Source organism: Pteropus medius, unplaced genomic scaffold (assembly GCF_902729225.1).
Source record: "Pteropus medius unplaced genomic scaffold, Ma_sr-lr_union100, whole genome shotgun sequence".
Lineage (NCBI taxonomy): Eukaryota > Metazoa > Chordata > Mammalia > Chiroptera > Pteropodidae > Pteropus > Pteropus medius.
The window spans coordinates 12,161,808-12,174,672 of NW_024342467.1; the positions used below are offsets into that span (position 1 = coordinate 12,161,808).

General features: G+C 46.7%; 1 protein-coding gene across 4 annotated transcripts in view; it reads right to left on the reverse strand.

Moving 5' to 3' along the window:
* GSDME (gasdermin E) overlaps positions 1-12,865 on the reverse strand; it is a 50,588-nt gene that overhangs the window by 5,079 nt on the left and 32,644 nt on the right. For 3 of the 4 annotated variants that reach the window (XM_039862564.1, XM_039862563.1, XM_039862562.1), the window contains exons 6-9: positions 9,673-9,837; positions 7,545-7,672; positions 5,545-5,740; positions 13-86 (exon numbers count right to left, since the gene is read on the reverse strand). In XM_039862564.1, coding sequence (XP_039718498.1) covers positions 13-86; positions 5,545-5,740; positions 7,545-7,672; positions 9,673-9,837 — 563 coding nt within the window. Of the gene's footprint in view, positions 1-12; positions 110-5,544; positions 5,741-7,544; positions 7,673-9,672; positions 9,838-12,865 lie in introns of all 4 variants that reach the window. The other variant, XM_039862565.1, reaches the window with a different exon arrangement.

Sequence of the window (12,865 nt, forward strand, 5' to 3'; positions counted from 1 at the left end):
TGGGTTCCTTACCAGGTGACACAGCGTAGGAATAAGCTGGAGTTTACAGCAGGTGCCCAGAAGAGCTGCTGCATTATCTGGCATTTCTGCAAGAGGCAAAAATCAGTCACTGTCAAAAAAAAAAAAAAAAAGCATCCATGGGGACAAAGCCAGCCCCCTAATTTATACGTTTGTGCTCTCCAGCTAGCTGGGGAGAGTTTATGCTCAATAACTGCTGAATGAATGAATGAATGAATGAATGAATGAACGAACAGTGCTAAACAGGCAGCAAAGGCCTTTTAGAAAATGGATGTAGGAACCAGGGAACCAGATCTGTGTTCAGCAGAGGATATTCCTTGACATTCAATCTGCCAATCAGAAAGAACTGTACGGACTCAGGGAAAAGCAAATCAGCATGAAAAAATAGGAAGAACCTGGGATTTGGTAACAAAAGCGGTACCTTTGAGCCCCACTACATGTTTGGGGCATGACCTTGGATCTACCTCTCTGAGCATGTTTCTTCATGTGACTGACTATAGATTTAAAAAAAAAATTTTTTGCCTGTATCAGAGAACTCAGTAAACTGTAAAGAATTCTAAAGTCAGGTCACTAGTCATTTTTCGGAGAAAAATGCAACGTGGCCTGATAGAGGGCTGAACCGCCTGAGCCCAGGACTATGCCCCTGGACCACTGCTAGCTCAGCAGAGGGAGTTGGTGCAGAGCTGCGCGACGCCGGGTGCTGCACCAGAAAGACTCTGCCAAGCCATAGGAAAAAGAAATCCAGGTTAGCGTCATTCAAAATGGATTTTAGATACCTGCCAAGGCAAAATAGATGCAGTTCCTAAAAGGACCCACTCTCTAGTGATACAACCTTTGAGCTGAAAAGGCCAAAGAGAAAAAAGAGTCACCTGTTGAGTGATCTGGTCCCGGGACCACTTATGAACTCCCTCCATCTTCTGCATTCATTAGCAGCCTTATTTATAAATGGCGGCATGTCACTGAGGCTGTGACCCAGCAGTACAATGAAACATGGCCTGTTCCCAGCAGAGAAAGGCTGCTAGGATGGGGCTACCCTGGGGATGCTGCTGCTAGAGAACCCCCTAAAACTGCATTTAAGTATTTGCCTACAGAGAATGTCCAGTGCTTGACAAATTCTCAAGGAGGTTCTTATCTCAAATCAGGAACATGAAGACCCTAAGTACAAGTGACCTGACCTAGTGGAAAGATCACAGGGTTGGGAATGGCTGGGACAAAGTCACCTGGGACGTAACGAAATCCTGCCTGAGCCACTGTCACAATGACTGGTTCATGCTTTCATTCCCTAACTTTTCAGGTGGCTCCTGAATCCCAGGTAATCATCACCATCCCTTATTCTTAGAAGTGCTTTCATTCTGTGTTACTCAAGTGGTCATTCACTATTTTAAGCATGGTGCTAGGGACACAGGGATGAAAGAACAGTATGTGTGTTACAGAACTTCACTACTAATTTTACTACTTGACTGTAATTTCTTTGAGTGTGAGGATGATGATTATCTCCTACCTCCAGCACCTGGCAGTGCCTGAAACATAGTACAGGCTTTTTCAGCGCTTCTTGAATCGAAGTGATTTATTTTGATTGCTCTTCCATAATCTGACTCTGTTTTACAAACGAGACCTGGGGAGTTCACGCTTAAGGTCAGAAAGCGGTGGAGGAAGTATTCCAGGCGACAGGTCAGCTGCTAGGACTGAAGAGCTTTAAAAAAGTTAAGCACGAGGAAGATACTTCAAGATGGTGATGTAGGAAGATGATCCTGAGCTCACCTCCTCCCACGAAGCACCGAATCCACAATTACAATAAAACAGTGTCCTCGGAGAAAAACCCAAGAACTGGAGTGACACCTACACATCAGGTGAACAAGAAAAAACCCACATCGAACAAGGCAGGAAAGGCTGAGACACACTCGTGGAATAAACCCTCAGTTTGGCAACTCCACATGGGGCACCCCAACTTTAAGACCTACACCAGAGAGACAAGCCCCCCCAAACACCTAGCTTTGAACAATTAGGCAAGGAAAGGAAATAAAAGGCATCCAAATTGGAAAAGAAGTCAAGTCACTACTTGCAAATGAAATATTATTATATAGAGAGAATCCTAAAGATTCCGCCAAAAAAACCATTAGAACTAATAAATTCAGTAAAGTTGCAGGATACAAAATCAATATGTAAAAATCTGTTGCATTTCTATACACTAATAATGAACAATCAGAAAAAGAAATTAAGAAAACAATCCCATGTACAACTGCATCATAAAGAATAAATTACCTAGGAATATATTTAACCAAAGAGGGGAAACACTCATACACCGAAAGCACAAGTGAATGGAAAGTTACTCTGTGCTTATACATTTGAAGAATTAATATTGTAAAATGTTCATACTACCCAAAGCAATCTACAGATTCAGTGCAATTCCTATAAAAATTCCAATGACGTTTACCACTGAAATAGAACAAACAATCTTAGAATTTGTATGGAATCACAGAGGAATCCAAATAGACAAAGTAACCTTGAGAAGGAAGAACAAAGCTGGAGGCAAAACACTCCCCGATTTCAAACTATACTACAAGGCCATAGTAATCAAAACGGCATGGTATTGGCATAAAAACAGACATAAAGATCAATGGATCAGAATAGAGAGCCCAGAAATAAACCTACATATAAATGGTCAATTATTTTTTCGACAAAGGAGGTAAGAATACACAATGGGGACTCTCTTCAGTAAATGGTGTTGGGAAAACTGGACCATTACCTACACCATATACAAAATTAACTCAAAATAGATCAAAGATTTGGACATAATAGCTAAAACCATAAAACTTCTAAAAGAAAACATGGGTACTAGGAAAATATAGGCAGTAAGCGCCTTGACATTGGTCTTGGTGATTTTTTGATTCGATACTAAAAGCAAAGGCAACAAAAGCAAAATAAACAAGTGGGGCTACATCAAGCTAAAAAATTTCTGCATAGCAAAAGGAACCATCAACAAAATGAAAAGGCAACCTACCCAATGGGGGGAAAAATATTTGTACATCATATGCCTGACAAGGGTATATATAAAGAACTCATAACAATTCAAGCAAAAAAACAACAACAACAATCAATTAAAAAATGGGCAGAGGATATGAATAGACATTTTTCCAAAGAAGACATACAGACGGCCAAGAGATACATAAAAAGGTGCTCAACGTCACTCATCAGGGAAATGCAAATCAAAACCACAATGAGATACCACCTCACACCTGTTAGAATGGCTACCGTCAAATATAGATAAGAAATAACAAATGCTGGCCAAAATGTGGAGGAAAGGAAGCCCTTGTGCACTGTTGGTGGGAATGTCAATTGGTGTAGCCACGATGGAAAACAGTAGAGAGGGTCCTCAAAAAATTAAAAATAAAACTCCATATGATCCAGTAATTCCACTCGTGGGTGTTTATCCAAAGAAAATGAAAACGCGAACTTGAAAAGGTATATGCACCCCCATATTCACTGCAGCATTACTTACAATAGCTAAGATACTGAAGAAAAGTGTTCATTGGTGGACGAAGATGTGGTATACATATACAAGGGGATATCACTGAGCCATAAAAAAAAAATCTTGCCATTGTTGACAACTTTGGCAAATGGTTGGACCTTGAGAGCATTATGCCAAGAAAGACAAATACTATATGATTTCACATGAGGAACTAAAAAGAACAGATTGGTAGTTGACAGATGTATGTGGGGGGCGGGGCGGGGGGGTACCAAATGAGTGAAGGCAGTTTGAAAGTACAAACTTTCGGTTATAAAATAAGTCACAGGGATGTAATATACAACGTGACTATAGTTAATAATACTATATTGCATATTTGAAAGTTGCTAAGAGGAAATCTTAAAAGTTCTCAACACAAGAAAAAAAATTGTAACTGTGTAGAGTGATGGATGTTAACTAGACATATTGTGATGATGTAGCAATATACAGAAATATCAGATCATTGTGTTGTATACCCGAATCAATATAACTTTATGCCAATTACATCTCAATGAAAAACAAGTTAAGCCCTATAAAGCCAAAAACTGGTATTATTTAGAGAGTTGGAAATTGGACTCAAAAAGAGGCCATTTTCTGTTCCAGCACTTTCCCTAGATTCTAAGGAGAGAAGACGGCTGGAGGGGAGACAAGGCCAACTCAGAAGGGCTGAGGGTTAACGAGAGCACTAGTGAATGAGCCTGACCCTGATCTGACCTCCACAGTGACTGACATGGAAATGGACCTCAGTTGAGAGAGATGCGAAAGGGCATCTCTGGTTTAGGGATTAGCTGCAGATATTTGCAGCTGCACTTAAAGGTTTTACTACCCCTGAACTCTCAGCTCAGAAACAGCAAGTAAGTCTCATGTTATGTGTCACCTCCAAGTAGCTACCTGTAGACAAGGTTGCAGAGAATTTGGGGCTGTGTCCAGGACCAGGGGGAGGGGACTGTGGCACATGCACCATGTTGGCCATGTGCTACATGTTCGAGATCACTAATCCAACCTATTGATTTCAGTAAGTAACAAGGTGTGTGAAGAAAAGGCTTCTCACAAGCTGGAGAACACTGGCCTGTGAATTAGCGCCTGACAGAAGGCCTGCATTTAAAGACCGTTATACACTGATGTTAGCATTGGAGTAAGGTCTCTATTGGACTCTGTCGTATGTCCTGTCCGAGTCAAAACTTTTATCCATGACTTGGAATAAGACCTAGAGCATACATTCAGCAGCATACAGATCTGGGACAGGCACTCTCTCTTCTAATTACTTAAAATCTGAAGAACCCTGGGCCTCTGTTCCTGTGTGGTGCCGGGGAGGAACCCTGAATATATGAGGAACTCAGTGCCCTGACTAATATCACCTCAAAGGGAAGTTGTGGGGCCTAAGAGACGGGGCTGGTTTGCCAGCTCTTGCCTTTCAGAGAAGGAACTAAAAGCCCAGTTCCTCATGCAGGACGACCACCCTCTGATACCACAGACCCTCTGGCCTGGTGAGTTGTGGATGGGAGTGGTTACAGAAGTGGCAGGGCAGGGACCACCACTCAGTAGTAACTGGGTGGCCGCCCCTGGGAGGGCCATTTCAGGACTGCTGCAGAAGTCATGGAGCCGCTGGGCTCAGAGCCCTACTGCATCAGACGCTCTCCGCAGCCTCCCTGCACCAACGGCCACAGCACCTCGTCAGGGTGAGGCGGTGAGTTTGCAAAGAAGAACAGGAGGATCGGAAGGACCGAAACACTGGAGGACAACTGCTAGATGAAAGCTCCTGCCACTCGGCACTGCCAGGGCCCAGGCTGTGTTTGGGGAGATGCTTTCCCGTGTCGGCCAGTGGGGAGGCCCAAGGAAAGACAGGCCTCCTCCGTGCTCAGGTCTGCGACTTTTCATGGCGCCCCCGTGCCCTTCCTCAGCCTCCCATTTCTTTATCCTCCCCATACTGCTGGAAGGGAGGGGACTGTCTGCACCCACCTCCCACAGCAGCCAGCGAAGCAGCTTCAGAGCAACGACAGCCTGCCTTCCTTTCTCCATACCTGCTAGTGCACTGACCAAGAAGTAGGCCGTAGAGAAGAGCTTCTGGTTGCTGACAGCATCCTCCGGGCCCGGACACCCACTCTGCATGCTGTACCCCACCAGTCGCAGGAAGGCCATGAGGTCCTGCTGCTGTGAGGGCTTCAGCTCTCCAGGTATCACCCGTGGGGGTGACAGATCGCTGAACACATCGTCACACTGCAGAGGGAGGAGGAAAGAGACAGACGTGATGAGGCTGGAGGCCACTCTGAGTGCCGCCCAGGTCCTCCGCCCATGACGAGTGGCCTCTTGCCCTTTGCCAGGGGTAAAACGAGACCCTGCGCTCTTGTATGTTTTGAAATTACTAATCCCCCAGGTTGGATTTCCTCATATGGAGACAGTAAACTAAGCCTTGCCCAGGTTTTAGTCGTTCACAGAGAGGGGGGCATGCGTGCAGGACGATCAGGTAGAACCTCCAGGGCAGGGCAGAGTCTAGTGGGTTAAACCAGGAACAAGTGACTACACACACAACTGAGGAGGGGGCCATAAAAGCATCATCCCATTGTGGTGCTCGAGCTTTAAACTCAGCCCTCCAGCCCCAGCCGGGATCCCAATTGCACCCAGGGCAGCCTCGTCCAGCTGCACGGGACCTGCTGGGTGGTCCTGCCGGCAGGGACTGCCCAGGCCACCCTGGCACCATCCAGCCAGTTCCGCTTCAGCACAGCCTCCGCGTCCAGACCCATTCCTATGAGAGCCCGCCAGCCCCCCACCATCCAGGAAGCTGATGCTTTTTCCACGGGGTGCTGGCCTGACATTTCCCTCTCAGAAGTAGATATTTTAGAAAGTAAAAGTCAATGGGTGTTTTGAAACATTTGCACCCTCCCTGGGGCTAGCGTGCTCCCCGCAAGCTCTGCATCCTCCGGAGCACGTAGATGCTCTGGGCTGTCAGACTGTTTCAACAACTGTTTCAGCAATAGGTTCTATTGCTGGCAACAGAGGTCTTTTGGCACAATCTAATTTCAAGAGGGAAAAGTAATGTGAACGCTCTTCTGGAGATCATAAAGCATTAAATCAGGAAATTGGAGTTCAAACCCTCTGCATAACAGAAAAACAAAAAGACCAAAAACGAACAAACAAACAAAGCAACTATAGTAAAAATCAGGCTTATCGTGCCCCAGCCTCCTTCCGGGAAATAGAGCAGAAAGTCTGGGTGGATGGAGGTTGGCAGCCAGTGTGTCTCTCACCATTTCTCCAATTAACTGGGAAGGAATTCAGCCTCCCCCAGAAAATTCTCCTGCTGTGAAGCAGAAAAATACAGAGCCTGCTTTTCAATCTGTTCTAAATAGAATAGGTCGACTTACTGGACTCTACAACACCATCCCCTGAGGTAATGGGTTGACCATTGCCCCACCCTACCCCCAACTATGTGTCCACCTGGAACTTCAGTATATGGCCTTATTTGGAATGAGTGTTTGCAGACGCGATGAAGGTAAAGATCTCCCAATGAGGTCCTCCTAGACTGGGGTGGGTCTGAAGTCCAAGGGTGGGTGTCTTTTAAGAAACAGAAAAGGAGATGACATAGAGAGGGCCATGGGAAGGCAGTATACACTGGAGGATGCGGGCACAAGCCAAGCAGCCACCAGGAGCTAAAAGAGGCAAGGGAGGGTTCTCCCCGCAAGTTTCTGGGGGAGGCATGGCCCTGCTGACCCCTTAACTTCAGCTTCAGGCCCCAGAGCTCTAAGAGAATAAATTCCTGTTTTAAACCAAGATGTCTGTGGTAATTTGTCACAACCGCCCTCAGGGACCGATGTCCCCTGAGATTCCTGACACCACAGCTACCTTTCTGCAGAGAGAAAACCAAGGACCTAGGAGTAAGAAACAAGCTTTGGGGCTCCAATGAAGTGGAGAAATTTTAAACACAATTCTATCCCAGCTCGGAGCCTTGTCACAATGGGTCCAGCCCATCCACATCTCCAGGACACCCAGGCGGAGACGCTGCGCCCCACAGCATCTCTGCTCTCACCACTTGCTCCAAGGCCAGGAGTAACTCGTCATCAAACAGGACCGCCTGCAGGATGCCGCTCAAGGCTGTCTGCTGCTGCTCGGGCAGCTCTGCGAAGGGATGGAAACTCTTCTCCAAGGGCAGAGTCACTGTGAAAGCAGCGAGCACACCCGGTCAGGACCGCTGTGCGTGGCTCAGAACAGGGACGGCAGCTCTTGCTTTTTATAGCTAATTGTCCTCAGTTCTTTCAGACACTCCCAGCTGCAGTCAGTCATGGAACTCAGACATAAAGGACATCGAGTTAAACACCACCTGCGCGGTTTTCGATAACCAGTCATGCCACCGGGGGCAGAAAGAGATAGAAAGAAAAGAAAGAGGGCCCCCAGTTTGGTTTCAGACTTCGCACTTGGTTCTGATGACTCACTAAACGTTAAGTCTAATCAATAATTTTCTGAAAGGCTCACTTAGACTCCTCTTGAGCATGAGGAAGTAAATTATCTGCAGAAGTAAATTATCGAGGCTGAATTACTAAACATCAGTCGATACTTTTACAATGCTTTGGAGTCATGCAAATTTCAAAATATATTCTTTTTCACGGCCTTCCTTCTAATACATTGCGGATTTTGTATCCTTTAACCTTTAATGCATGCATTTCAGAGAGGCTGGCACCATATTTTCATGGCACACACAGCTATTCCACTTTGCCCATTTTTTTTTTCTTCATCTATCTGAGAGAATGCGTGTGCAGGGCCGCCGGCTGGGTTGCTTACATCCTCTAAAGGATGCTGGAGCCTCTCCTTTTAGAATCTTCCTTTAAAAAAAAAATAGTTAACAGCATCTAGTAAATCAAGCCCAGTAGTGATTTAAAAGCTTTTGTATGCAGCGATGCACACTAATGCACAAATGCACCACCTCTGCTGATGGCAAATTCCAGCAAAGGGTCGTGGAGATTCTCATAGAGAGGAACATGCCGCATCAGTAACTGACATTCAAAAACTTCCCTAGAAACACAACTAGGCCTTTGCCGCTCCAGCCTGGAGAGACGAGCTACCCTGGTTGGTCTAGTGTCCAAGGGCACAAAGGCCAGGCCAGCCCCCACCCCACTCCCGCCGCCCCACTTCGCCCCGGGCTGACTACAGTGGCCCATTTACAGGGTGTACTGGTAGGAAAGGAAATTGTAAAAAAGCTACAGCCCACAGACTGTCTTGTCACTTCCCTGTAGCACAGTTCAAGGCTGCAGGACCACTGCTGCTGTGGTTCTAACCCGACACAGACAGTGGCAGCAGAAAATCGCATCCGATTATCAATCTCAAGGAAGCGGAATACGGCCCTGCATGAGACAGGAAAGGCTTATTTTAAGACTGGGCTCTCTCACTGCCATTTCTTCCAACACCATTTTTGCTACAGGAACAAAAGCATCGGGTTTGGGATCATGGAAACTCCACCGATGAATCTCTCTACTGACCCTCCCAGCCAGAGCCTATTCTGAGCTGCTCCTAGCTCTTTCTGCTAAGCTCTCACATAATTGTTTGTTTCTCCTTTTCCTCGCCCATCTCCTCTTCTACTATATACTGCACTCTCACCCTCCCAAATACCCCTGCCCCCCCAAAACCCGACTTTTTAAAATAGGATGCTGAGGGAGCACATAAGTCACAGGTAGCCCCCTCCTCCCTGGATGCTGCGGCGCCATCCGGCCTCCCGCCATGTGGATGAAGAGCCTCCAAGAGCCATCGTGCAATGCCGAGGAAGCATCGCGGGTCATGGCAGTAAAGCCTGGGATGTGATGGAACGGATCCGAAACTTGGGGTCTCTCTCCTTCCTGCTGGCTAGCTGTTGTTAGTGATCAGCAAGGCTTCTGTGGTTAAATAGGAAAAGAAAAAAAAAAATGCCAGGCCCCCGACTCAGACACTCCTCAGTCTCTGGCCCCTTTCCCAAAACATGACACCCAAGACCTCAGGTTCCCTGTGATCCGACCACGGTGAGTTGCCGCTGAGTGGACGAGGCCTGGCTCAGAGGCACCGTCCCCTGTGTTCTCAAATGTTTTCCGTGAAGTCACTGAGGAGTCACCGCTCCCGAAGGCCACATTGCCTCTTGGGGTACAGCACTCTATTTGCCATCGGCTCACCATGCCCCACCCTGCTGGCAATACCTTCTTTTAAAACACTCAGTGGCTTATCCGAGGCAGGCGGCCCCTGCCAGGCATCTGGCATGTCCCTAAACGCAAACTCTTGAAAGGGCAGGGAGCTCGGGGAGACAGAGTTGCTTCTTCTCTCTTGCTCAAAGCCACCATGCTTTCCTTGTAGGAGGCAGAATTCTGCAATGCGAGAGAAAAAGACAAGTCAGCATGGGGCAGCCCGGCCACATCTCAGACCCAGCTTTCCCCAACTCGGGCTGAGCAGGAAAGCACATCTACCCTCTTTCCCATAAACCCACTTCCTGCACACACGCTGTTTGACCAAAACTCATCCACTTCCTAAAAATACAGGAGAAGTGGTTGTTCTTAACGTAAGGCTCTTCTGTGTGTCCTCTTTGAACAGGCAGGAAGCAATCTTTCAAACATCAGAAGTCTTTCTTCAGTCTGATTTGACCTAACTCTAAACAAACAGATCTCACCATATATGAATGAAACAGAAAATGTGAATTTGACTGATAAATTGGATTTGACTGAACTGATACTATTACAGAATTACTGACAGTATATTTAGGTGCACAGGTGGTTATGTTCTACGGTTCTGTTCTTAAAGTCAACTTTATTAGTTAACAAACAATAATAGCAATAAAAAAGGAACTTATTTCTGCATTTATATGAGTGAATCTCAAACATGCTGAATGGAAAAATCCAGACATAAAATATATTGTACATGAATCTACATGATGGCAAAACTAGTCATTTTTTTTAAAGCCTTATCTTTTAGAGATACTGAACTATTTAAGACAAAACAATATAATACCTAGGATTTTTCAAAGCGATTGAGTACAGGTAGAGAGAGAGAGAGTGAAATTACAGGTGGAATATAAATTGCCCTTGGAGCATGAAGTACATGGGGGGTTCATTATATTATCGTCTCTACTTTTGAACACGTGTGAAACTTTCCCATAATGAAAAGTTTTAAAAAAATGTTTCCTTAAATACTTTCATATTTGATAACCCAACTAAGGTATCTAAACTGTAGGTTAAAATATAGCCGTTCTTATGTCCTTGCTAAGCAAAGACAGTAAGTGAAGTCATGAATTAGGGCTCTTTTATGCTCTGTTTAATGATTTGTATACTTAAGCGCAGGCTATGGAATAAAAATGTGGCTGAGCTGGGTACGCGTATGACATGTGGAAGGCATGGCTATCGGCACATACTTCCTAAAGACAGAATGGCCGTCTAGGACAAATGAAACCAGCCTTCACTGACTCACTCATTCACTGGCCCCATGCTCACTAGGCATCCAGGGCGCCCCCCACTCGCTCCAAGCTTTGTACCAGGCTACAACAACCCGGGGCTTGATCATCAGTACAGAAGGAGTGGGGCAGGGGTAATGTGGATGGTAGCAGAGGAGGTGGACGGGTCACTGAAGCCACAGTGCCAGGTGCAGAGAGAACCAGCAAAGGTTTCGTGGATGAAGCAGTGTCTAAGGAGCCTCCTGAAGGTTCGGTAGGAATTATCCGGGAAGAGAGGTAGGTAGCATGCTCCAAACAGAGCGACAGCAGTCACGGGGCTGGGCGTGAGAGCGGAGTGGTCCCAGACAATGGGTTAACCTGGGCCAGAGGCTGCCTCGGGAGGTGCTGGAGATGAGAAGGAAGGCTGGACATGCCCTGGGACAGGGCCACGACGCGTGGAAGTGCAGACACTATCTTGGGACAAAGAGAGCCTTGGAAGGACATTTGAGCAGGTGAGTGAAATGACCAAATTTTTATTTTTAAATAATTGCATTAGCTACAGTGCTGGGATGGAACAGACAGGAAAGATTCAAGGAAGCAGAGGAGCCAATTAAGAGTCTGTAGTGGGAAACGGGTAGGGGTGGAGGGTGGAGGGCAGCTTGAGGTGAAGGAAAGGGTTGTGGCCGAGAGAACCCCTCATCAAGGACGGTGTACAGATGCCTGCCCCAAGGGACAAGGAAGGGGTCAGCCTCTTCTTGAAGTTTCAAAGGATGCACAGGCTGCTTGTCAAATGAACTCTCACTCAGAAGGTGGGAGGAGAGATCAGGCAGCCTCTTAAGGGCCCTTCCGACCCTGCAGGTCTGTGTTTATGAAGCCAGATCAGAATATTCTGTGGTGAGAGCCACAGAAAACACCGATGGGAAGTAAAAGCAGAACCGTCTTAAAAATCAGGCACTGAGCCTCACAGAGCAATAGCCTGACCACCATGCTGCATAGGCCTGGCAATCGGCAATGGAGCCAGGCTTCCTGGGCCTAGGATGTGGGAAGTGAGCCAAAGGAACCTTGAGAATTCCCTGGGTGGGGACGGGGTGTGGGGCACCTCCTTTCAGCAGCACAAAGAGGAGTTTATTTTCAAAGACAGAGGAAGCAAGCCAAGATAAAAGACTTGAAATTGAAATGCAAACAGGAGAGGCACACCGGGCCAAGCTGTCCCTTTCCAACCCTGTCTGAGCAAAGTGAGGCCCCCTGTAGGAGAGACAGGTGCCCCAAGAGAGCTGCAGGCTGGGCAGAGCACTGCCACCCCCACGCAGAAACAGGAAGGGGCTCCTCTGCTCCCACTGCCTGGAGTGGCACCCCAGCCTGGCCCCCAGCCACTGACAGGCCCTCACAGCACTCAGGGGCATCCCCAGGCACAGGCCGTGCTTGCGAAAGGCTTACAAAGTGACACCTCTGCATCAATCCATTTGAAAGGAATAATCGAGGCAGACGCATCCTGGGCTGGGATCGCACACGTGCCTGTGGCAACACAACTTATCATATACTGATGACAAAAGCTGGAGGGACAGCTTAATCCTCTAAATGCCATTTGTTCAGTAGACAAAAGTCTTTCGAACAGAAAGGATAAAATAATAAAAATGCCCAGGATGACACACATTTGGAACCAGGGGCCTAAAGAATACAGTTCAAGATTCTCAGTTTTCCCTGTGTTGCTGACCTGCCGCTCTAGACCAACCTCTTAGAACTGACACCAGCTCCGATGACCGCTCTTCACCTCTCCCCACCCCACACCTTCCTCTCCGCCCAGATGATTTTTGCCGCAAACCACAGTCGTGTTACCATCTCATCTGTAAAGACTTTCAGTATAAATTTCTAAAAAATAGATGACTCTTTGGTAAACATAACCCTAATGTTACTACCATACCTAAAAAGGCCAATGATAATTTACTATATTACATATATTCATTTATGTCCCC